The sequence below is a fragment of the Nycticebus coucang genome, chromosome 1 (assembly GCF_027406575.1).
Source record: "Nycticebus coucang isolate mNycCou1 chromosome 1, mNycCou1.pri, whole genome shotgun sequence".
NCBI classification, from domain to species: domain Eukaryota; kingdom Metazoa; phylum Chordata; class Mammalia; order Primates; family Lorisidae; genus Nycticebus; species Nycticebus coucang.
The window spans coordinates 37,842,624-37,869,976 of NC_069780.1; the positions used below are offsets into that span (position 1 = coordinate 37,842,624).

The window sequence follows — 27,353 nt, forward strand, 5'->3', positions numbered from 1 at the left end:
CTGAGCCACAGGTGCCGCCCCATAACAGTTATTTTTTGATATGTCTCTGGGGTGCCAGCCCCTCCTAGTTGAAGGAAACAAAACCAGAATCTCAGGGCTTCAGCCCAAGGACTGGATGTTCCACTCCAAGATGTCATCCCAGCTGAGCCCTCCTAGAGTGGACCCTGGCCAGTGGGAAAAACACAGCGTGTCCCTGATTTGCAGGACATTGTTTCAATTTTACACTTTCCCCGTTTTCATTGTCCCTTCTTTCAACTTTCAATACTTGGTCTAGGTAGAGAGAATTTGGTGGCGATCCCCACTCAGGTGCCCTTCAATCTCCACTGCCTGGTCTCACTGAAGAGACCCTTTGCCCTCTTGACCCCTCTTGATCATTTCATTGACATTATTTTATAATTACATATATCAATTATTGCACGATCTATTATTCACCAGCAATTAGAATAACATGAGGAAGGAGAATGATAGGATGAGAAGGTGTTTCAGAAATTGCTTACTAACTGTAAGTTGGTTTCCTTTGTAGTTACATTTTTGTGTTCTAGCAGATGAGATTTGTGAAGTTTATTACTGCTAGAACCTTTGCACATAAAAATTTAGAAAGACTTCTCTCTCATGGAACGAAGTTCCATTGGGAAAGTTTCACGGTAACCATTCTCTCTTGTCATATGCGTCTCCTGATTTGGTAGGGTCCTGGAAGACCTTCTTTCCTGAGGATGTGATATTAGAAGTGAGCAAATTGGTATGGGGGGAGGGAGGGGGCTGACCACTTGGGATGCTCAAAACAGAAGCTACAAGCAGTATGAAGGCCCCAAAGTTACAAGGAGCCTTGTACACATGGCTTACAATGCTTAATGAGTATTTACTAAGTGGGCCCTATTTTAAATACTTCAGATATATTTCATTTTCTAAGAGTTGAGGAAATTGATACGGAGTATGATTAACTTGTTCAAGGTCACACCAAGTGTAAATGATGGAGGGTTGCTTTGAACCCCGGCAGTCTGGCTCCGAGACCCTGGAGAGCGGAGAGTGACTGAAGAGTGGTGGGAGAGGAAGCTGGAGAGGGAAGTAGGGAGCAGCTGTGCAGAGCATGTTAAAGATTTTGGACAAGAGTGATGATTTTCAGGAGATTATTGGCAGCATCACATTTACATTTTTCAAAGTTCCTCTGTGGCTGCATTGTGGAGAACAGAGCATCAGTAAGATGGAAGCAGAGGGACCAGTTAGGACGATATTGCAGCAAACTACCCACGTGACAGTGGCTGGCAAGGATGAGCCTGGACTTGGACAGTGGCCTGGGCTGCAAATGTTCTGAAGATTTGGTTGAGCTAACACTTCTAATTAAAGAATGAACAGTGTGCAAGGCATTCAATGAGGTGAATTGGCAGGGAACGATCTCCTCTTAGAATATTGTTCTCATCTTGAGCTATCATGGTCATAGTCATGTTTCTAGAGAATGGAAAGATCTTCGTAGACACCTTTATGAAAGCAGACTCCATGAGGGAGGTAACAGAACCTGTTTTCTGGCTTACAGTTCAACGCTTTGGGAATTAGGTCACAATAACAGCACACTCGGGTGTTTCCAAAAATTAAAATTGTCAAAGTACTTTACCGTTCAAGGTATTGGAGAATGAAGAGCACTCAGAATTGTTAAATTAGCTACTTCCAGGATGCTGCCTGGCACCTAAGCTGGGTCTCACTCTTGCTCAGGCTGGTCTCAAACTCCTGAGCTCAGGTAATTAATCCATTTGTCTCCGCTTCCCAGAGTGCTAGAATCCCAGCCTGGTCAGATTGGCTCTATTTTATACTGCAAGAACCTGTTTTGGGTAATGAATTATACATCTGAAAAAGAATTCTAATAATCCTAAATTTGAGATGCCATAAAAGAGACTTTACCATTTTATTTATGTAATTTCTATTTCTTAACATTTTATACCCCCAAATCTGTTATTTTACTAAGTTTAGATAAAATTAAACTAGATCCTGTAATTCTAAAAGTACAAAATTATCTCAACTCAACCTTCTGTCATTTTTGTCCTATGATACTTCTAAAGACCTCAGAACAGTATTTTTGTGCACGACCTTAGTAGCACACCTGCCCCCTTTTGTCACTGTGTGGTCCTAGAGACCATGTTTTAGAGGGGATGACCGAAACATGAAATCCTGGCTGTGCACCTGGGTCACCCAGACACTGCTGGTCTGTTGTTTCCAGTCAGGTTGATGCTGGGGAAAGATGAGAAAGAAGGAAATGTTAGTTTGTGTGGCAGCACCAATCAGCAGGGCATTGAAAGAGTGAAGCGTGTAGGAAGGATGTGACTCCTTAAAACTGCTTTTTGTTAGTCTTCTGAGAAGCTGCCGTTGGCTCTGAGGTTGACTTCCCTGAAAGAAGAACCTGAGGTGATGGAGCCTGTAAAAGCGACCCGCTCGGAAGTGTTTCTGGGAAAGATGGGCAAGGGAGCAGGGAGTGGGGCAGGCAAGGGAAGGAACCCACCCCGGAAAAGTGCTGTGTGAAGCGGGCCCTCCAGAGAGGTTAACTTTGGCTCAGTCATTCAGGGAAGTCCTGGAGCTAGTGCAGCTCGTGTTTCAGAGGGAGCCTGATGGGGGAGGCAAGGAACATTCTGATGGCCACCAGTCCTCGCTGGGCTGCATGCAGGAGGATGGAAATTCCCAGGGACTTCTGGCTTTCCTTGCTCAGGCAGCCTGAGGACAGTCCTCTGACAGAGACCAGGGACTCTGGGTGGTTGGGAGGGAAAGTGCGCTGGGATTCAGGAGCACCCGAAATGACAAAGGGATCCAAGGAGATAAGGGTGAAGCACTGACAGGGCCCTACAGGACCCCAGAGACAATTGATGTATTGGTTTTATGGATCAGATAGAAAAAATACTCCACTGCAACAAACACCTCCTGGGAACTAGCGCAAAACTCAATCCTATACAACCCTTCACTAGTTATAAAGCAAGAAATTACTTCTTTTAGGTATAAAACAAAAATATATTCTTCTTGAATGACTTATTTTATCTTGAAAAGGAGAAACGTCTTCCTCAGTTCTCTGTTGTTAGGAAATTGAATCCTGACAAACCAACTTGGAGTTGAAATCTAAACTATCCAGCAGTACATATAGATTTGTCTTCTCTCTCGAGCTCCTGAATTTTCTGACTTGAAATGATACAAGAGCAAGCTGTCAAAAAGTCATTTGCGAACTCTTTCAGGAGCATTAAGATTGAAATGTTAAGTATATAGGTATTAAATCAAAGCACAAAGTTGACCTCTCCCAGCCCTACTGTTACTAAGGAAATACTAAATAGCTAAAAAGAACAACCACCTTGACCATGCCGTCTAGCTGGTGGTTTTTCTCTGGCACCATGCCAGTTCCCACGATTCTAAATAGGAGATACCTAGAGAAGTGCGTGAGAAGCTTTGGGGGTGGGAGTGGTGCTATCAATTCCACATAATTTCTAAAATGTGTTATTTCCTTCACAGAGTTTCATAGATTGTCTCCTGGATTCTAAAAATGTGTGTTCCTTGACAGAAGCTACAGCACGTTGGAGTGTGTGCATGTGTGTGTGTGAATGCTCACTCTTCTAAGATGATGTGTTGTATTTGTATAATTTGTGTAATAACTTTATTTCAAACCTTCAAGGAATTTTACTGAAATAGTAGTCTTCATCCTTAGATAATCTTGGAGACAATTTTTTACATTTTATAGATGAAATTGAAAGCAGTGACACAGCCTATCTTCATCACTGAAGATGTAGTATTGTATTATCCGTATGGATTGTATATTACACACCGAATAACCACTTGTAAGGAAAATCGGCTTTTATATTGCTTTAAAATTATTTCTGCTTCTGAAATGTTTATCTTTTACTGATAAAAGTTAATTTTTTCTTTTTCAAAAATTTTAGTTACACATGGAATATTCCGGTGAAATGGACTGAAGCTAATTTGTCAAATATTAAACTCTACAACAGGTCAGAAGAAGGAGGTAATTATTATCATTGATTGATTTCTTCTTTGAATTATGTACTGCATTAAACCAATGTAAGTGTAAAGAAGCCATAATAGAGCTGGAACCAAATTTCAACCAAAAGAGACCGCTTCAATGATTTATTGATGATTGCAAATCTTTATCTACAATGAGAACTTCTCTATCTTGAGATATTCTTTTCGGTGATTTACTGTGATTGACCCAATAATAAATAGCTGAATACAAAGGAGAAGGGTCACATACTCAGCCACTGAGAGATTAATGCACAAATTTTCTTTATTCCTTTCTTTCCCCTCTCTACTCCTCCCTCCCTTCTTCCCTCCCTTTTTCTCCTTCTCCCTTCCTCCTTTCTTTTTGATTTTTCTTTTTATCAGATAACTAAGCCATTGAATTTCACATCCTGTTAGGTGACAAGTCTGGGTTTAAAAAAATTCTCTTATTAAATTAGAGCAATCTTTTTCTTAAAAAAACATATTTCTGTGTTCTATCTCCTTTGGTCTAGTTTTTCCTTATTTGAAAGATTTTGGAGTTGTATGAAAACAAGGAGACCTTATCACAGACCTCCAAATCCCTGAGAAAATAATAAATACGGCAGACTTTAGCAGCAGTCCCAGAAGATTCCTGCTTTTTATAGTTTTACCATTGTACTTCTTTCAAAACCATTTCTTATCTAAGACAACCTAGACTCTTCTTTACCCCATCCTCTGAGGACCCAGTCTCAGAACAGCATTTGGTATAGATTTTGACCTATGTCTTGCTGAGGATAAAAGGGTAAAACCCATCCTTTATTTACATATGCTTAATTGCTTCTGGAAAATATTCTAAAATATTGATTGGTTATTTCTCCTGGGAAGGGAACTTTTAGCCTGTTTCCAGTATATTGCTTTTTTACTTTTTTTTTTTTTTTTTGCAGTTTTTGGCCAGGGCTGGGTTTGAACCTGCTACCTCTGGTATATGGGGCCGGTGCCCTACCCCTTTGAGCCACAGGTGCCACCCTATATTGCTTTTTTAAAAAACAGTGTTATTGGCTCGGCATCCATAGCACCATGGCTGGGGAGTTCGAACCCAGCCTGGACCAGCTAAGCAACAATGACAAATGCAACAAAAAAATAGCCAGGCATTGTGGCCTGCACCTGTAGTCTCAGCTACTTGGGAGGCTGAGGCAAGAGAATCACTTAAGCCCAAGGGTTTGAGGTTGCTGTGAGCTGTGACGCCACAGTGCTCTACCGAGGACGACCTAGTGAAACTCTGTCTCAAAAAGAAAAAAAAAATGCAAAAATACCCCAAAACAAAACCCAGTGTTATTGAGATACAATATATACCATGAAATTCACTCCTTTAAAGTGTACAATCCAATGGGCTTTAGTATATTCACAGATGTGTGTAATCATCACACAGTTAATTTTAGAGTATTTTCATCATTTCAAAATGAAACACTAGTTCTAACTTCTCTGTCCTCCCATACCTCCGGCCCTAAGCAACCACTAATCTACTTTCTGCCTGTATTGATTTGCCTGTTCTAAACATTTCATGTAAATGATATGATATGTGTATTTTGTGACATCTTTCCATTAGTGTATGGTTCAAGGTCTGTTCATATTACAGCATGTATCATTACTTTATTCTTTTTATTGCCAAATTATATTCCATAATACCGGTTTACCATCTTTCCTTTATCCATTTATCACTTTATGGCTCTTTGGATCATTTTCACCTTTTGTCTATTATGGATAATCCTGCTGTAAACATTTGTGTACAACTTTTTTGGTGGATCCAGTTGATTCCTTCCATCTTTTGGACTTTTTTGGTTTGTTTTCTTTCACTTTTATCATAAACTATTTCATGATTTTTACTTTTACTATAAACTCTATCAGCTTTGCTATTATGGAAGTAAGACTCCTTTACTACAATGAATTTTTCTCTTGCTCATTTCTGTTAATAATAAGTTAACATTAACTTAATACTTCTAAAAATAATTCTAAAAATAACATTAACTAAATAATTCTAAAATTTTCCAGAATTCCCAGGTCAATGCCATTTTGTCTTAGCATTTTATACATGTTTGTGTTGTGTTTGAGTACCAAGCTCTTCCTTCTGTGGTCTGTCTTCTGACAATTTTCATACTCATAAGTACCTCTGCCAAAGGAAAACAGAGAAGACAGAATGACACTTTTAAAAATGTATAATAGCCCTTATAAAAGGCATAATAAGAAGGTTAGGATTCCACTGGGAGGTTTTCAGTGGCTTTGATTTAACTGCTGCATATTTTCCTCATTGGTCACCATAGTTAGTTGAGGGTTAGAAGAATGTCTCGGCAGCTGCAAGATTTGCTGTTTACAAATTTGAGAGCATGAATAATTCATCTACCCTAGCACAATTTACCCAGCATTTTCATGAAATGAGGTTTCCATACAAGTGAGTTTTTCAAATAACTAAAGCTTACTCAAGTGCTTTGTAAAATAAATTTCAAGATTCACAATAAACATTGTTCTGATATGTCTAATTTTTTTTAGATAGAAGCTTTAGAATAATAAATTTGATCCTTAATTAATGAATGAATTCTTTACTTATATGCAGACACAGAGGTAGGCATGGAGCTAGTGCTGGGGGAAAAAAAGTCCAATCTTAACTCTTGTGTTGATGATTGTGTAGGATGGGTCAGCAGGCAGGTGTAATCCTGTGTCCTAGTGCCCAGGAGGGCACCAGCCCAGAATCGGAAGTTCAGGAAAGGTTACTAAAAAAAAAAAAAAGAACATTTAGGCTGAGCTTTCTGAGTAAAGGCAGAGTGTAAATGGGTGATAGGGTTAATCTAGTGTAGAGGGGTCGTGTACTCAGGACAGAGAGTGTGAAACTGAGAGAGCAGGGAGCTCTCACTGCCCCTCTATCCCTCTGCATTACATTTGACACATTTTTCGTTCTAACTATTGACTTATCCCTGTCTCCCCACCCCACAGAATATTCCTGGAGGAAATGGAGCATACTCATTATTGCTCTGTGTCTCCAGTAGGTGCTGTCAGCAGGCACCTACTGATTATTTGTTGAATGAAAGAATGAACACACAAATGAAGGAGGAGGGTCTGACGTTCACAGAGCTGTGATGACAGACCTGCCTTTATTGAAACTTCAGAATCACGGCTGGCCACTTAGCCAGGAGCCAAGTAGACATCTTTTCCTACTTCAAAGTGCCTGCTCCAATTTTAGGCTATGCAATACATCCCTGTTTCCTGTTTGAGGACATCTTCAGCTCTTAGCTCAGAGCACAGATGACGAACATGTGCCGAGTGTGTGGAATGGGCAGCCAGCTCATGTTACCAGTCCTGCCTCCCTTCTCTTAGTTTCTTTGATGATTCATCAGTTAGAAATTCCCCAGGCAACAGTGGGACTTCCCCCCAGGTCTTTTACTTACATCGGTATTGTACACAATATTTTAAGCATTCAGCCAAAAAATTAAACATGTAATTTCCAGCAAAAGAAGAGGACCTCTACCACAAATCCTTTTCTGGCTATTTCAACCTACTCCAAGAAACCTCTCCATTCACCAACTATAGCAGTGGTTCTCAATCTTCCTAATGCTGCAACCCTTTAATACAGTTCTCCATGTTGTGGTGACCCCCAACCATAAAATTATTTTCATTGCTACTTCATAACTGTAATGTTGCTAGTGTTATGAATCGTAATGTAAATATCTGATATGCAGGATGGTCTTAGGCGACCCCTGTGAAGGGGTTGCGACCTATAGGTTGAGAACTGCTCAACTATAGTGTACTTTACGCTGTCAGTTTCACCAGTCTTTATTCCTAGTATTATTACTTTATATTCTAAACAAAATCATTGTTATTTAAGTTTCATACGCTCTCTCTCTTTTTTCAACTAAATTACAAGCTTCTTTATGATATAAATTGCACATATTTATCGTCCCCTATTCATCTTATTACAAATAAGGTGTTGTGCTATATATCCTAGGAGTTTCGGAAGTCCTGATTGATGAAGAATTGCTTGCCTTAGACTTCTGTACTTTCAGAAGTTGCCTGTGTATATTTTAGTTGTATTTCTCTCTTTAGTGTCAGCTACTATGTTGTTATTATCATTGCATCTCGGTTTAGTAGCATACCCCCTTTTTGCTTTTCATTTGCTGCTTTCTAATGTTTAGAATGTTATACGAAATCAGGTAACCGATCTTGCTAAAACATTGTATTTTAAAATAGACATTTCTAAACACGTAGGGTCTGACTTTGTGATAACTGTTGCCATAGTTCTGACTTCCAGATATGGGTGGTTTAGACTCTCTGGTTTCTGATTATCGTAGAAAAATCTATTATAGTTATACTTAAACATCTAATACCAAAATCATGACGAATATATGCTTTTGTACTTGACCACAAAGAAGGAAGGACTTTATTTGTTTTTTCAAGCTAAGCTTCATGGAATGCTCAAATTTTGATTGGCTGACCATAGATTCAGTTTTGTTGGTTCACGAGCTCAATGGAGTCTTGGAAGAACTGTTCACCTAAACCAAACATACAAGAGATTAACCAAGAAGGCTAATTTGTCCATTTATACAGATAAAATATACTGGCCTAGTAATCAGAATACTCATGCCAGATAATTAGTTATGTGTATCTCTTCCCAAGAAGAAAGTTTACTTAGTAAGAATTAGGAAAGAATTAAGGTAGACTAATTGATTTAGAGATATCATCATTTCGTGATAACTTGGTATACTGCATGAGCCAAGTGAGTTTAATTATTGTATTTAGAAACCATCAATAATTGCTTGATGCAATAATCAATTTTTATTCATGCAACAGGCCAAAGGAGGTATTCCTGACCTGCCATCTCTCCGAGTTGGCTCTCTACCAATGATGACTTAGAAATCCTGCCTTCTTTGTTGTGGCTCTACCACAAAAGATTTCTTTGCTAGATATTCTGCATCTGGCCCAAAGTCAAGGGTCAGACAATGGAGGGACCAGGAATAGAAGTGCTTTGAAATGAGGCATTGACTTCTCCTTTCTAGCAATAAAATCCTAGAAGATCATCTTTCAGTAGAAGTCTGTTTGTCTACCTCAAAAATTTGTTGTTTGGGGACACCACCTTCATGGATGATCTTAGCTAGATCTCTTGATTAACTTACTGCAGCCTCTCCATCGACACTTGCTGCTTCACCTTGTACTTGTACTTTTATTTTGTGGAGATGTCTTCTTTCTTTAAACCACGTGAACCAGCCTCTGCTAGCTTCCAAATTTTCTCCTGCAGTTCCCTTAACTATCTCGGCCTTTCTATAATTGAATAGTTAGGGCCTTGCTCAGGATTGGGTCTGCTTTTATATCCAGACCATTAAAATTTTCTCTGTATCAGCAGGAAGGGTATTTCACTTTCTTATCATTTGTGTGTTCACTGACATAGCACAATTTTTTCAGGAACTTTTTCTTTGCATTCATGACTTAGCTAACTGGCACAAGAGACCTCTCTTTCCGCTTGTCTGGGCTTTCCATATCCCTTTCTTGCTAAGCTTAAACATTTCTAGCTAGAGGTCATTGTAGAGTTGGTTATTAATTGGATTAATTTCAATACTGTTGTGTCTCAAAGAAGAGGGAGGCCTCAGGAGAGGAAGAGAGATGGAGGAAGGACCAGTTGGCAAAGCAGTCAGAGCACACACAACACTGATGGGTTAAGTTCACCGTCTTACTGGTTGTGGTTCATGGGACAATTTCAATAATACACAACATCAAAGATAGCTGGCTGTAGATCATTGCAACAAATATGATAGCACTGAAAAAAGCTTGAAATACTATGGGAATTACCAAAATGTGACATAGAGACACAAAATGAGCACATGCTATTAGAAAAATCGTGTTGACAGAGTTGATTATCAACCTTGACACAGGGTTGCCACATTTGTAAAATGCAGTATTGGCAATGCTGGTAAAGTGAAGTGCACCAAGTTGAGGTATGCCTGTGCAGGAAGATCCGTAGGCCACTTGCAGAGATTTAGAAGCAATCCTATAATTATTACTAATACAATCCCGAATACTTGCTTGCATCGGTAATTTGTTGAAAACATTACCACAAATGGATAACTAATCCATTTTCTAATGGATCATATTAGCTTTAGTTTCAGAGATTAAAATTTTCTTTCTTGACTCCACATTCTGATAATGTAACCTACTTGATATTTTTAGCTCTTCAAGTATGCTCTGAGTGTCATTCATCAAAAAGCACTACTTTTGTATCATTCAGCTATTTTTACTATTAAGTGATGCCTGAAATTTAATAAGATGTGAATTTATGTCATTTTGCACTGAAAAGTTACTTGCTTAAAGGATTAGTGCCACCACAGCATTTATATCGCCAAAGAAAAATGTTTTATTCTCTCGGACTCACAGGCTATCACAAGCTGTCTACTTGTTTGAAGTTTGTTATAATTATTTATATGTGGTAGTCACATAAAAGAACTGTCACATGTGTTCTGTTACTGAAATCTATAGGGTGGAAACTAAATAGCACCTGGATGAAATTTTGAAAATGTAATTGTCACTTTTCTCTATCCTTTAGGCATAGAATAAAAGAAACAAATAAGAATTTTCTAGAGAGAGCCTTTACCCAGAAATAGTTAATGCAATACTGTTATTCATAGAGCCAGTAAGAAACCAAACAAAACGATTTATAAGTTGAGTAATGTGGTATTATGTGGCCATTTAAACGTACACTTCTGAATATATAAAATGAAATTGCCAGGAGTTTATAATATAATTTCAAATGAAAAAAGACTACTAATCAAGAAAAGATGAGGGTCCATTTATGTGTGTAATACATAGAAAATACATACACACATGAATGCAGAGAGACGATAAAATCGTGGCAACTGTACTGGGTAATTTTTACATTCTTCTTTTTTTTGTATTTTCTAAGTGTCCATAAAAATAGGTACTATTGTTATAATCAGAAAAAAACTAATTGTAAGTGGAGAAACAGAAAGAAACGTATACTCCAACCTGCCACTGGGATTAGGCGTCAGTGTTTTAGTTCTACTCACTTCATTATGTAACTAAACAACCCAACAGCATTTTGTTGTTGACAACTGTTCTGAAAGTAGCATGAACTTGGAAAGTCCTTAACTACTGACTTCCTGGATCTCAACTTCCTCCTCCATAAAGTGAGAAAAATCACGGTAACTCTAGACAGGCTTAACTAGGTACATATAAAGAACACTAAAATATGGCAGTATTTAGGTGGATTGCCAGGAACTTCTCTGAGTTATTTATATTTGCTTTGCTATTTATAGAATTGGCACCATATCCCTGTTCATAATAATGGGGATAGCTACCATCTGTTGGACACAGTACACATAACTGCATCACCCACACTTTACTTATTTTATCTTATTTAATCTTCACAACAGCCACTGTGAGGGATTTTTATTCCTACTTCTCTTGTGAACTGGGACACAGAGGGGTCAAGTGATTTGGCCAAGGTCACACAGCCAGTAAGTCACAGACCAGTGATTTTATTCTAAAGTTCATGCTCTTTCTCCCATAACATATGGCTTTACACTTAGCAAATGACTCTCCCCCTGATACAAACATTCAAAGTGTATGGTTGTCAGAAGATTAGCCTCCTTTCAACAACTTGTCCATGGGAGAATGACAAAGAAAGATAAATACTACATGAGTGAGGTAAGGGTTTATAATTTGTCAAGCACCTACTCTGAAAGTTTCTAAAGAAACTCATTGTCTCGTTGAAGGGCTTACTCATATATTAGGAAAAACTACTGTGTCCTGGATAGCTTCCAGACCTTGCAAACACTTCCAAAATTTAAATCATCTTTCCTCCCCAACTGACTCACCTTCCTCTGTTCTGTAATGGCAGTCCCATTATTCACCCAATCATGCAATCCATTTTCCCCTTCTCTAACTGTCCACATCACTCCAGAAAAAGGGTTGTGTTGATTCTACCTGTGATATGTCTCTTGAATATATCACCTCCTTTCTGTTTTCACCTTTTCCATGTGAGTGTAGGCCCCTCTTCCTCTCTTGCCCTAGATTATTACAGCAAACACTAAATTCTTACCTCTAGAATCTCCTCCAAAATATCTCCCATAACACTATCAAAATTTTCTGTCTAAGAAAAGAAATCTTTCTCAAAAACAGACTTGAGCATGTTATTCAGAAGATGAGTACCCTACTGTGGTGTGGCTCTTTATACTGAAGCCAGGGCTTTTGTTTCTATTCTCATCTGCTCTTTTCCAGTATCACACCCTATACTGTCACTACATTAAACCATTTGAAATTCCTCAGATATACTCAGGGTCCCTATACCGTAACTTGAATTAATGTGTTGTCTATTTTTAACAAAAGAGAATCTGAATTGAAAAGTATAGGAGTAATGCTAATGAACGGTAGTCAGGTCAGAGCATAGTTATTATTTTAAGCAGGTATTTTGTACCTAAAACACAAGTCTGTTCCTTCAGTGCTGGGCTTCTAAAATATATATATATCCACTAGAGCCCTACATAAATATTGAATGCTGCTTTAGAGAAAAAGTTAATTGGTAAATCTATTGATGAAAAAGCATTGATGTAACCAATAGAAATAAGGAAGTAGACGACTTTACAAAGGTAAATAAAATTGAAAGAGTAAGTATGAAAGGGATTACAAAGTCAAGAATGTTGCATTTAGATTTCAGTTCTATTGCCACACATGTTAAAAATGTTACTGATTCTCAATCTATTATTATGCTTAGCAATAGCCCCTTTCATCAACTTCCATGTTGATTTTAATAAACAAAGTACTTTCAGTGTTTATATTTTTATCCCCTTCCCAGGCTGCCTCTTTGAATTTGCTTTGTGTAATTAATCCATTCTGTTTAGGAATATATAGCCTACCCCCAAAGGCATGGATTTTTCTGTCTTTAGGCATTGTATGTTTTCTTTTATGGAGGGATTGACAAGCACAAAATTATTTCACCCATTTGGCAAGCTTCTTCCATTAAGAAGTATAAGACACAAATTATAAGACACTTATTTGTATTATTTCTTTTTTAGCTCACTCAGTAAAGTTACAGTGACATACTAAAGTTAGGCAACCAAGTAAGAATTAGCTTTGGGGCTTTGGATCCAAATCAAGCTAGGCTTCTTGAGCTAGGATTTCTTTTCTCTTCTTGTCTTGTCTTCTTTCTCTCAAGGTCTAATTTCTCTGTGTTTATAGTACATACAAACATGTTTCTCATTAGTATTTATTTACTACCACAGGAATCACTTTGAACTCTTCTAATCCTAGTGGAAATGCTTTTCTCAAAATAAACCCAGATCATATTGGGTTTTATCGTGTAAATTATGAAGTACCCATTTGGAACCAGATAGCCGGAGATCTTTCCTTGAACCACAGGGTAAGAGATAGCAACGGTTGGGAATTGTTTCATTTTTGTTCTTAAGAACAGCGTCTTCGTGATATTAATTTTTCTCAAAATGCTTTGCTTTAAGGTTCAAATTTCTTACCGCTCCTTCTCAGAGTTTTTCTTGTTTCTTATCTCTCTTTAGCAGAGTTTTTCTTCTGCCGATCGTGCAAGTCTTATTGATAATGCCTTTGCCTTGGCAAGGTAAGTTTTGGAATGAGACTAGATTACTGAATATACTGTGGCGTTTGTCATAAATAGTTTTTTAAATGAGTGAAAACATTGATGTATTAATCAATTTTAGCTTAAAATATCCCAAAATCACTATTTAAAACACTGCTATTTTTAGCTCTCTTTTTAGAAGTTCCTATGAGCCTCATAGTCAAAATACCAATATAAACCTTAATGTACACACAGAAAGTACCTACCCTATTGACTCTGAGTATGGGTTGCTTATTTCAGAGTCTTTGGGTTAATTAGGAATGAAATTTACAAATGCTCAGAAGTGCGCTGTCACAATTTAATTTAATAAAAAGACAAAAAAAAAAAAGGTGTTTCATTTAATTTAGTTCTATGAGTCTAAGCCCAGGCTAAGATTTTTATGGCTGGAATTGCCAAATCTTGGTAAGGTTATTGGGGTAAGAAGAATGAGTCATGGTGCTGTAGGATTGATCATAATGAAGGTACCATTCAGGAAATTTGACTTGTCCAATAGCCTGATGTGAACTTGCACTTGGGGAAGACAGTCAGCATAGATTGGGGAAAATGAGAAGTAGTATCCATGGTACCTTTTAGTTTTTGTGTCATGTAGTCCGTACCAGTAATTCAACAAGCATTTATCGAGTTTCTGGTACTTTTCAGGAGCTGGGAACATGGCTAATTTCATTTCTCTGCCTTTGTGGTTGCTTCATTCTAGACAGAGCACTAGACTGAGATTGAGTAGCCTCCTAGGACGCCTTTGTATAGGGGTCCTTCTACATGTCCTCGTTATTTCTCCATATTATATTATCATTGCTTATTAATTGTCCGTTTTACTCATCAAACTGTAAATACCATGAGGACAGGAACCCAAACCCATCTGTGACTCTGTGTGGTCAGTAGTAGTTGATGCTCAATAAATAATGATTAAATAGGTAACTGGCAGAATAGTTTAACAGTACTAAAGGCATGGGGGAACTATTTTACAAAGACTTCTTAGATAGCATATTGGAAGTCAAAAAGCCTTCTTGACATTTTTTAAGGAAGGAATTACAGGGTTAAAAACCAGGCTTTTGAATCTGTTTAAAATCTTAGTTCCATATCACTTTGAGTAAATCTCTCAACTTCTCTCTGGCTCAACTTCTTTACTAGTAAAATGAAGTTGACCTTGTAAGATTCTGGTGAGGAACAAATGAGGTACATAAAGCACTGAAAAGATTTTCTGGTGTGTCAAGAGTGCTCAATAAATTATATTATTTGACCAAAATGCATCAACCATTGATTAGCAGCAACAAAGCTGTATTTAGAAAAGCTTTGTGAATTTGTAATCCAGATTTGCTTTGTAGGTAATGGATAGTATGATAGGATGCTGTTTAGTGAATCTCCAAGCTTAATCTCCTGGATATGTAATAGATTACTTTCCTACCTTACAGTATACCATCACTCATGGAATAAATACGCATTGAGCACCTCCTATGTGCCAGGCACTGTGTAGACCCTGTGAAATTAAATGGTGAAAAAAGATGATCAATAAATATTTCAAAACATAATGGAATCATTTGGGCTTTTTCCTGGAAAACTCTCCCATGAATGTACCATAACCTTTTCTAAAGATCAGTTTCTTGGCTGTTAGAAATTATGAAGAACTGAAATACCTTTTTTGTTTCATTCCCGTCACGACACAATGCAGACAGTTCATTTCGTCCTATGATGGAATGAAAGCCTCTTGACAGCTCTTCATGAGGAGCTGTGTATAAAGCAAATAATTCACACTATTGAAAGACTTTCTCCCTTTGCTCAGCTCCTGGGTTATAGCCTCATAAAATTTTGAAAAGCTGTGGAAAGGAAGAAAGTGAAACAAATTTGAAAGCCAAAGCATATGTAGAATCTCACCACAACAGAACCAGAAAATACCCGGGCAGTCACCTGACCCAGTTTCCTTTTGCAACACATGCAGAAAACTGGACTCAGAGAGAAACAGACTCCACCAAAGCTGGTTAGAGCAGAGAAGACAGCTTAAAAGACCCTACGTCAGACAACTATGAAACTGTAGGGGGCAAAAAAAGCAAAAATGTGTAGTTAAAAACAGGTAAGTGTGTGTTGTAGGATTAATATTTACACAAGTCTACTAAGGCATTCAAAGAGGAATGTTTTTATTATGTTTAATGATCAGGACTAAAAGTATGCATCTGAACACAAATGTATTATTTATTCCCTTGTCCCTTTACACTTGCTCTGAAGAGCTAGTCCTCTTCTGACCCTTCTGGAGAATTACCCTTTGATCAAGGTGAGGCATAAAGAGTCACCCCGTCACTTCTGGACCATCTAAACCCTCTCAGCTCCGTGACATACTGTCACGCGGCCATCACCACAGCTCACTACTTCATTGACAGCTTCTTCCTACCCCAGCTCAGGCCAGCCAGCGGAAGTGGGAATAAGGTCCTTGATTTTTTCTAACTTCCCTGCTTGAAACTTCTACATCTTCTCTCCACTCACCACTGATTCCTCTGCAGCCTCTGGTTTCTCCAAAGTTAAGGCAAGGAAAGCAAGGAGAGAGAGTAGGTGAGAGGAGGGAATCTTGGTGTCCCATCTGCTTTTGGTTCTTTCTGGATTTTGTGGCTGTTCAATCCTGATTCTTTTCCTCGTGTGAGGTCGTCACAGCATTTTTGCCACGTATGTCCGTCCCATTGTCAACAGTCTTTCTCCTGAAGCTCCCTTCAGGTGGGCAAGTGAAAACCTCTGATTCACTTCTGGGCCACAGGAAGTGTTCATTTTATCCTCTGTTCCTGCAGTGTTTGGAAGGACAGGCCACCCCATGCAGCCCAGACTCTTTAGTCTGAGGTCGAAATACTAGCCAGACAGTATCTCACCCTTTCTCAGGTGTCCAGCGTGCCCCCAAACTCCAGCAAACACGTAAATCTCAGAGTGGTCTCAATGAAACACTTTTCTGTAAGTTTAATCTGATTGAAAAACATCCTCCACCCCTTCCCCTTGGAGGACAGAGCATTTCCAATACGCTGATGATGGCACTCTCCAAAGTGCCTCTACTAAAAGGTTTCTCTCCTCCGTAGATGCTCTAATCTCTTGTATGGACTGGTGGGGGGTTATGACCTATGGATCCAGACCACCTGGTTTGGTAAGCCAAGGAACCTTGTTCTGGGGCTTTGCCAAAACTGAGATAGAAAGAATTCCTTTCCCTCCCTCCCCACTTGTTATAATGGTTGTATTTTTTTTTCTTCAAAATAGTTTATACTGTGCTCTGAAGCCCACTGTTTGCTGTAGCCAGGAAAGTGATGGGTGGCACTATAAAGGCACACGGGCTGACAAGCCTGTGGGTGGGAGCAGGAGTCACTAGGTGAGGGAAGAGTGGCAAAGACGACAGCTTAAAAGACCACCTAATCTAATGATCCAAATCCAAGTGTCAAGGGCAAGTGTCCCTAAGGATATCCAAGGTAAGGGCCAAGCTAGCAAAGAAGGACCACAGCTGAACGTCAGCCCAGGCACGATTACAGATCTCTGTTTTAACATTTTATAATTGTTTGTAGAGGTGATCTGAGAACAACACAGAAGTTTTATAGCCCCTCATGGACTCCCCCACCTTTAAAGGAAAGGATGAGATGGGCAATGGGAAAGGAATTCAAAGGAGATTCAAATGCAAAGAGATTACTTTAAGTCAGAAATTTGAATTTATTTGGCAAGTTAATGGCACGAAACTGGACACCGTGGGGGCTAGTTAGTGCTGCTCACACCACCTGAAGGTCTTGCTGAAGAACCCAAACACATGGGTTAGTTTCATCCATTTTTATGGTCTCCTTAAAGAGCCATGACTGACAGGACTCCGTACTTAACTTGGGCTTCTCTGAGGACTGTGCAATCTTCTCAAGTCATGCCCGGAAAACAAAACTCAGACCATCTGCTGCAGGAGGCCGCGAGCCTTCCCGGGTGCTCGAGCCTGTGCCAGTGGGGCAGTGTGACCTCTTTGTCCTCTTCTCCACTGCATTTGGTGGGACCTTTCTGTACATTATCGCTTCCGTCCTCTCCACAGTATAGATGACAGTCAAATCCTATGATTTAAATCCCCCAGAGTGGGCTTTCACTATATAAATGGAAAAAGTTTGAACAAAGAAAATTAAAATTCTCAGCCAATTCTGCTGTTTATCTGTGGACTTGACAAGTGGAGCTTGAGACCCAAAGTTGAGCGAATACTGTGTTGGGTTGGCTTTCCTAGAAGCAGTGTCTGAAATGGAGGTTTTTTTGGTAGGTAGAGAGAGAACCAGGACAGAGCAAGGAGAAATGCTGAGTAAACTGTGGCCTCAGCTGGAGTCTAGCTTTGGCAGATTTCACCAGGAAGCTAGGAATTGTACCAGAGAATGGGTCTGACTTGAGGGAAGCTGGCTGGCCTTGCATGTCTGAATCAAACAGTCAACATGTGTGTGCATGTGCGTGCGTGTGTGTGTGTGTGTTGGGGGGGTTGTATCACTTCTTAGATAAGATGGACGTCTTTGGCTAAGAATTTTTCTCTCGAGAATGCAGCAGCCAGCACAGGAATGTAAGGGGATGTGGGAAGGTTACCACAGATGTCTTTGTTCTAAAAACTTGTTCTTAACCTTGGTCCCTACCAAAAGTACAAAACTACCTAGGAAACTGTGAGACATACAAATTTGTGGGACCTACCCCCCTTCCTACTGAAATAGAAACTCTGGAAGTGGGGCCTTACAGTGTATTTAATGAACCTTTCAGGTCTTGCCAATCTGTGCTCAGATTGGGAGAATTATGGTTCTAAAACATACTGTTCTTCCTCTGATGTATCAAATACCACTGATTCAGTGGGTAGCAGCACCAGAGTCACATGCTTTGTGGGGAATGAAAAGTGCCTCAGCTTAATGCTCAAAGTATTATCTCTGTAATATCAACTAGGAACAATTCATTCCCAGGCCAGTGTTCTGACCCTGAACATCAGACTTAAAAAACAAAAAACAAACAACAACAAAAAATACTGATGCCAAAGTACAAACTACCACATATCTACTAAGTATATTGGAAAAAATAAAGCACTAGAATAGGATATTGACTTTTCAAGCATTTGAGTTAGTCAGGACCTTTGGATCATTGGATTCCCGCCTTCTAGACATACCACCCAATTCTTTTGGCCCTTGGAGCAACAAAGCTCCATTCCTCTGGATCATTTCATCTATGGGAAATGTGGGTTTCTAACCCAAGAATCTGCTAGTCTTCCTAAACTTTCAGTAATCTCTTCACTAATTTGATCCTCAGAATGACGGCTATTCTTTATAATTCTTTATAATTTTCCTAAGAAAATACTGATTGGGCATAGTTGTTGCTCTATCCACCTAGGAAGCAGAGAATCATTAAACTTAGAAATTTCTCAATGAGTTTCAGATGTCAACACAAAACTATAATTTTTTTTTTATTATTATTTGAGATTCATTGAGGGTACCAAGAATTAGGTGACACTGACTGCAGTTGTTAGGTAAAGTCCTCTTGTACAATAGTGTCCCACCCCCTAGAGATGTGCCATACACTGTGCCCCCTTCCATGCCCCTCCCTCCTCCCCTCTCCCCACTCCCTCATTCCCCTACCGCACCCCTTGTATTAGCTCATCTACTGCCTTCATATTAGAATTGAGTACATCGGATTCTTGCTTCTCTGTTCTTGTGATGCTTTACTAAGAAGACTCCGTTCATCCTCCATCCAGGTTAATACGAAAGATGTAAAGTCTCCACTCCATTTCTCAATCTTATTTATACTTTTATTAAAGAAGTCTGAGTGCTCCAAAATGTAAAGGTCAGGAATCAAGAAAATAGGAGAGGAAATCAGCTCTCTGAACTGAAAAGAAAAGCAACTCAGTATTACGTCTCGTCGGTACAAATCATATTATGCCAAAGGGTTTTATTTCTATCATTCCAATACTAGTTCATTCTTTAACCAAACTCTTAGGGAAGAAATTAAGAGATAATTATATTATTTATATTATATTATCTTCATTCAAAAAATGGCATCAAACTAACAGTACTCAATGCATCAATATTACTAAATTCCATAATTAAAAAATTAGGCTTTAAACTTTCAGAATTTAATTTGGAAAGACAGGATTCCCATCTAAAAGTCTTTCCAAAAGCTAAGCTAAAATTTGAAGTATAACAGGTTCCTGAGAACATCTTTTCCAAAGATTCTAAAATTCCTTTAAAGAGGAAGAAATTGGATTCTTAAACTTTGAAGTGTCAACAGTATCTTCAATTTTTCTAAAACTGAAGAATTCATTTTATTAATGAAGATTACTGATAAATGTATAAGAAAGATGTTATAAAGGAATATGTAAGTTCAATTTGAATGTCTTAAGCATTCAGGATTCATGAGTACTGTTATTCATGTTTCCTTTTCATAAGCAAATGTAAATAATTACAAAAAATACATGCACAATGGAGCATTTGTACATATAATATACATCAGCTTGTGGGCCTAAAATTTAGAAGTTTCTAGTCATCAATATTAACAGTATCACTAAATTGCTTTGTTTTTATTTGAAATTTTGCTATAGTGATTTTTCAAAAGTACAAGGTAATATCTGCCATCTTACTTAGTATTGAATGTATGAAAGCACCAATATATCATTTTGAACAAAACTTTTTGATTGGGCCTCAAATAAATGCCATTTCTTATTTGTTTAACAGAAAAGTTCTCATTAAGATGGAATACTGAGATTGTCATATTAGTAGTTTTAATCAATGGAAAATGAGTCTGTGGTTTTTAATTAACTGTGTGGGTTTTTTTCTTTTTTTCTTTCTTAGAGCTCAACTGCTAGATTATAGGGTGGCTCTGAACTTGACCAAATATCTCAAAAGCGAAGAGGATCTTTTACCATGGCAGAGAGTCATTGCAGCCATCACCTACATCATTAGCATGTTTGAAGATGATAAAGAGCTATACCCTATGATTGAGGTGATGTTAAGGCTGTGGTATCTTATGAAAGTAAACGTTTAGCCATTCGTAGAATAGGATACTTTCTGAGAGAAGGAGCTTTTGGGGACACATCTGTCTGCCAAGTGGAACCAAAAGAAAATGCCAAGACTTGGCTAATCGAAGAAAAGATGTGTTATCTATTCTTTCTCGATTTGAAACGTATTAGTATTTATGGTTCTGTACACCAACTACCTCAAGGGATATTTTAGTGTTAGATGGAATATAAAAATGAATGTTTTATTTAAAATAGACAACATTTTAAACCATGAACACTAACTAGATCCTATTTTTAGTGGATTTATCTATGTTAAAATGAATTATTCTTTATCACATTATAATATTATATTTTAAAATTATAACGTATAACATTATACTTTCTTGTTTTTACTGCTGACACCCTAGAAAGAGTTTTTATCATGAGGTAGTCATTCTAAATACCTTTTTTTTGCTTTGCAATTTCTATAAACGTGGGCAGGACACTTTTAATTTTAAACAATTTCTGGATTCAAATCTCCAGCCCTTCCACTTACTATGGAAAAGATGATTCCATGATTTTATATTTGTGACTCCTAATTCCCTGTGTACAATAGGAACCTCAGCCCTTACCTGTCTATGGTAATGGCATGGTGAAGATGAAGGGATAGGAAAGTCCTTTGTAAATCTTAAGGTATTATACAAATATCGGTTATTTTTCTCGCTTCATCAATACGTCATCGGTCTTCTTAGTGCAGGAAGTATGTCAGGTGTTTAACATTTATTGCATATGTTAAGTAGCATAAAAAGTGGGCAGGGGAGAACTTTAAAAAAAAAAAGATTTTATGGAACATTACAGAAAAATCCAGATGGTTCATATCTTCAGGATTGAACCAAATTTCCATGTGATAAAAACCGAACGCGTACATTCCTTTCCTAAGGGAAAGCCCGAAATTCTTTGAACTAGTGGGAAACTAGTTTAGAACAGGGAGATGCAGATTACAATAACTGGGATCCTACTGACAGGGAGTAAATTATTACTCATTGTACATTCTTTTATTTCAGGAATACTTCCAAGGTCAGGTGAAGCCCATTGCAGATTATCTAAAATGGACCGATACTGGAGACCATCTCACAAAGTAATTTCTCATCTTTTTAAAATTAATATTCATTTGACATTTGTGTGTTTTAAGACTTGTTGAACAGTGCTGAAGACCCTGGCCTTGGTTTCTTTTTTAAGGTTACTCCGTGCCTCTGTGTTAGGGCTTGCGTGCAAGATGGGAGACAGAGAAGCCTTGAACAATGCTTCCCAGTTATTTGAGCAGTGGTTAAGTGGGACTGTAAGGTAATTACTCACCTTGTTTTATTTCTGAAGACTTTGGACTAAGAAGAGAGTAAGGGAAGTCTCTGAAACACTCTTTCTTTTTCTAGGCTCCCAGTAAACCTCAGGCTTCTGGTGTATCGGTACGGGATGCAGAACTCTGGCAATGAGACTTCATGGAACTATACTCTTGAGCAATACCAGAAAACTCCATTAGCTCAAGAAAAAGAAAAATTGCTCTATGGATTAGCATCAGTGAAGAATGTCACTCTTTTGTCAAGGCAAGTTGGTTTTTATTTCACTTATAGGAATGGTCATTAATAATTTATGTGTCCCAGCTACTAAAAAAAAAAAAAAGAAAAAAAATGATTTATGTGTCACAGCCTTTTTAAGAGGAATTAACGTATAAATTCTTCCACCAAGAATGTATTAAAAATTATTTTTCCTCCAAGAAACAAAATGTCAGTGTAAGATTGACTTGAACAATAAATAAATGTAATCTCATATGAAAAAATTCCTGGGGGTAGGTGGTTTCCAACTGTGTGCAGCGGCTCAACGCTTTCACCCAGAACTCGGGCTCCATCTCTTTCTGTTTCTCCATGACCATCACCCTGGGTGTCTCATGGCCTCCAGAGCTCCAAATAATTTGTCTTTACACAGTATGTTCAATGAAAGAAGGACAGAATCCAAAGAGCTGCTCACAGGGCTTTGTCTTTTATGCTAAGAGGACACTTATCTCCTCTTCCCCTCAGGATCCCGCCTGGTTTACTTCTTCATCAGTTGCTGACTAGGTTGAACTTGAATTCTTTTAACTGATTTGCACAAATTATGATTCTCTGGGCCTGGGGTAGTAGTCTACCTTTCCTCGGATCAAGGCTATCTAATGATAGCAGAACAAAACGAGGCTCTGTCAGTTGAGAAAGAGGAGCGTTGTCGCAGTGTGTGGGCGCACACACACAGAAATGTAATTACATTTCACTCAGAAGGTACAAAGACCACTTGAAGTCCATCTTTGAACCTTTTACCAGTCTACATTTAGGCCACGAATCAACTACCCTCTGCCTTAATTCATTTTTTGCTTAGTTATGGTGTCTTAGTTATTTACTTCATTCATTTAACCAATACTAATGGTGTCCTTTCTGTGTGTAGATGAACAGATAGAACAAAAAGGAATAAAATGGGGTATCTATCCTTGACGAACTTAGAGTTTCATGGAAGAGGCAGAATTTAAATCATAAATTATAATGCAATGACAGCTTGAAAGGACTACCAGAAAGTGGTTTGTTTTTAGTCAGCATAGCCAGTGATACACTTCCACTAGCTTACTTCAGAGATATCTGTCAATTCTTCTGCTCTCTGTCATTGTAGTCCTTCAAGAACTTGATCATCTTGACATCTCACAAAACACACAGATCCATCACTTTGACAGCACTGTGCTAATTGTACCTAATAAGAAAATTAACAGATACTTTAGACGCTTCAGTAAGACTCTTGTGAATGAGGGAAACTTCTAATCTAAGCAGCATATAACAAATAAAGTAAATTGCCCAAACATTCAAGAGCTCTCCACGTCAGGGCAGTTTCTAGAAGTTCAACAGTCTGCGTATTGCTATATTCCCTCCAAGGTGAAAGACAGTTGCTGCACCTTGCATGACCTACCACACAAAAGATTATTTTAGTGAGCTTAGGAAGCTTTTCTTAAATTTGGGAGGCAACATATCCCACATTTGAGTGTGTTGCCTCTACCAGCTGCAAAATCAGTTTTGAATGATGACCGGAGCAAAAGAAGTTTCGGCAGCAAATTCAGGCTGCAGCAAAAGCTTCCCCTGGCCTCCTTACTTATATGACATATAAAACAAATCTGTTCTGTTTTCATATAAGTAGATTTACCCACATCACCACAAATACAAAGAAAATGTAGTATCTTTATTTCTCATCTGATTGTTCCCAAGAGTTCTCACACCATTGAGTGATGAGCCAATAGAGGGCGGAAAAACTGATGTTGACTATTTTTGTCTATCAGGCCAGTTGTTAAAATAAGTTGTTAGAGTAGAATTCTAACCCAAATTATTCCTTGGAATAAATTTTCCGTCTTATAGGGTTCCTTCCTTCCTCATGTTCCTTCTCTCCTTCTGTATAGGGAGACATAAGTCACCCTCCTACTAATGAAGAAAGAGACCTCTGGTCTTTTGTGGGTATGCCTTAAGGTATTCACCTATTTTGGTATTTACTCTGTCCTGGCCCAGAGTTCATTGAGTTTTCATTGATCATCTTTTACCTGCTGGAGTCCTGTCTGTCATCCAGAGGTAGAAACTGTGATCCCAGTCCCTTCCTTCTGTCCATGAAACACCTACACTGTATGGTATTTTTGTCTTCCCAGCAGCCCTTCCAGTATCCCTGCCTCTTACGGCTAAGCTGAAGAAATTTCTAGGTCCCCCTTCATAGACCCCCAAATCAAAGGAACCAGGAGAATTACCTTAAGTCCATTAATATATTCACCTTATTCACCTCTCCTTGCTGACAATGTACTCTCACTGTGCATACCGTTTTGGCAAAGCACAAAGATAGATACTGGACTACAGGCCCTCTCTCTAGGACGGGAGGGAGGGATGACTTCCCATTTCACATGTGGAATGGACTTTCCTTAAAGCTTGTGTTCTCCAATCTCCCTTAAGGTAAATTTCTATGGTCAAATATGCAAGGGCTCTTGATATAGTAATAGAAACAAAAATTCAGAAATATCTTTTCTCTTTGACAGAGGCTAACTCTCAAAACTATCTCACATCAAGTTGAACAGTAATATTTTTGTTGTTGTTACTATCTCTTATCCTTATCCTAAAGATATAAATTAATTGATCAATGGGTAGGAGGCCAAGGGGCAGCAAGACTTGGAGAATATCTGACCTATTATCTGTAGACATCTATTTTTGAGGTTCCCTTCTCAATTTGAATAGAATAAGTGCTGACCTTACTTGGAAACACTTTTTAAATACAATATGCACTTATAAAATCTATCCATTTGGTTAATTTAGCTTGTTGTATTTGTGTTATGCTGGATAGATTAGAAGATTGTTTCTTACAATCTAGGGAAAAACAAAGTATAATTGTTATTCTATGAAGTATAAAAGCATAAATACTTTCTCTTAATTTACTGACTCTTTTTAAAAATTCAGTGGGATAATAAGTGATTGAAGTGCTACATTCAGTAAGTGCTGTTTTTAAAGATTAATAGTTAAAATTCTGTGGGGTTTTAAAATTATTTTTGGTATTTCCAAAGTAATTTTTTTTTTACTATTTCTGTGGTTTACATTTTACTAGTTCTCAAAATCATAGCCTTAAAAACAGTTGAACATATTAGAAAATTTTAAATTATCTTGTTTCATTTGTCAAATTTGCCATATTTTGCGTTGTATAATGCACACTTTTTTGCCCAAATGGTTGAGGGAAAAGCAAAGATGCTTATTATATGTGGGCAGTACAGCTTGGGAGCAGGGGAGCCCACTAGACCTCCTAGGGCCACCACACCCTCTCACCTGGGCCCACCAAGTACATGGGGTTCCAGACGGAGAGGACCCAAACCTGGTGGGAACAGGCTGGAGTGACCTCCATTGAGTGCCACCATCAGGACAGGGTGTGGTGGCAGGGCTGGTGAAGTGGGTCATGGCTGTGTGGGATGAGGGGTGGGGTTTGAGGACTGGCTGCTTGGAGGGGACTGGGACTCACCTGGCTGCCTGTGGGCCAAGCGGCCTTAGAAGCTCCTGCTCTGCGGGCCAGGCGCATGGCTATTTCATCTGTGGACCCTGATGTGGCAGGGAGTCAAAGGCTCTCAGAAAAGAGCAAATGGGCAGCCTTCACAGATTGGGTGACTGCAAGAGGACAGTGCCATCTGCATGTTTACCAGGGGAGCGTTAACCCTCCCCAGACGTGCCTGTCCTAGCCATGAGCTGGCCACTTTCTTGAGGAGCATTTTCCTGAAAGTGTGGGCCAAAAAGTGGGTGTTCATTATACATGGGAGCACATTATACATGGCAAAATATGGTAATTCACTTTGCCAGTTGATGCCTCAAGAATTGAATTGCTGGGATGAAAACTATTTTGTAATGGAATTTACCTAAGGATGAACATTAAAAATTCGTTTTGAATTATTTTTCTCTTTCACTTCTCTTAGGTATTTGGATTTGCTCAAGAACACAAGCCTTATTAAAACTCAGGATGTGTTTACAGTCATCCGATATATCTCATATAACAGCTATGGAAAACATATGGCTTGGAATTGGATACAACTCAACTGGGACTATCTAGTCAACAGGTGGGATGATCAGATAATAGTCTGCTGTTCTGTTTGTCCTGTATCATCTATAGGTTCCTTCTTTTTCTCTCTGGAGCACTTTCTTTGACACATATATAATATTCAAATTGGCATATTATTAGAAGTAAAGGATCGTGGTATTTTCTTTCCAGGGAAGCAATGCAGTAGTGAACATTAGGTACAATCATTTTTCTGGAAATTATAGTTTCAAACTGATTTAGAAGATTCTGACATCTAGAGAGATGACTAAACAAATTAATACATTCTGTCTGTTGTGCTAGTACTTAGCAAAATGCCAGGTACATATTTAGTTCTCAATTAATGTTCAATTAAAACTAAATCACAATTCCTGGACTAGGGTTCAAGTTAGGGCTCTGTATCAGTTGGCCTTTTATGGGTGGTAACTTTCATATTCCCTGACCAGGTAAGTAAATTTCAAGTGTTCTGAATAGTTCTTAAAAAGGGAACCGTATTTCCGAGGTAATTACAGTTTTAAAACGTGAACTAGCAAGGACAAGAAAAGAGCAAAGTCAACAAAAGAGATGCTTTTCCACACGTCTTATTTCTTTAGCCTCATGCAGAAGAAATGTTATTTTTTGTTTGGATCTTCTAAATATAATGCTCAATTTCCATTAAAAAGGCATTTCCTTGACAGAGTATAAAAGATAATATAGTATAATAATATGTCTCAAATAAATTTGTAAACATTTATGAAAAGACCCCTTGACCATCTGCAATCCCCACATTAGGAATAGTCTTTGTCATCACCTGCCAATTTCTTCTCTCAGTTCAGCAAAATTGCTTAGTTGATAAAAACTGCCCTGTGAGAAATACAAGTGCAAGGATTACTTTTCTTTCTTTCCTCTTTTCTATCCTACAATTCACCAGAGTGCTTTTGTGTCCACTTACGTTTCTTTTCCTTCTGAGACCCAAATTATATCTCTAGCTTTCAAGATACACTACATTGTGGGAAGCCAAGGCAGGTGGATTACTTGAGTTTGAGACCAGCCTGAGCAAAGGTGAAACCCTGTCTCTACTAAAAATAGAAAAACTGAGGCAAGAGGATTGTTTGAGCCCACGTTGGAAGTTGCTGTGAGTTATGACACCAGGGCACTCTACCCAGGGCCACAGCTTGAGATTCTGTTTCAAAAACAAAAAAAGAAAGAAAGAAAGATATACTGCATTGCTTCTTCCTATTT

General features: G+C 38.4%; 1 protein-coding gene across 2 annotated transcripts in view; it reads left to right on the forward strand.

Moving 5' to 3' along the window:
* The window catches only part of ENPEP (glutamyl aminopeptidase), an 89,465-nt gene that overhangs the window by 45,002 nt on the left and 17,110 nt on the right, over positions 1–27,353 (forward strand). The window contains exons 11-18 of one of the 2 annotated variants that reach the window (XM_053566197.1): positions 3,903–3,982; positions 13,230–13,366; positions 13,518–13,576; positions 20,380–20,530; positions 21,590–21,663; positions 21,765–21,869; positions 21,956–22,126; positions 26,014–26,154. In XM_053566197.1, the coding sequence (XP_053422172.1) occupies positions 3,903–3,982; positions 13,230–13,366; positions 13,518–13,576; positions 20,380–20,530; positions 21,590–21,663; positions 21,765–21,869; positions 21,956–22,126; positions 26,014–26,154 (918 nt within the window). The remainder of the gene's footprint in view (positions 1–3,902; positions 3,983–13,229; positions 13,367–13,517; positions 13,577–20,379; positions 20,531–21,589; positions 21,664–21,764; positions 21,870–21,955; positions 22,127–26,013; positions 26,155–27,353) is intronic. The other variant, XM_053566228.1, reaches the window with a different exon arrangement.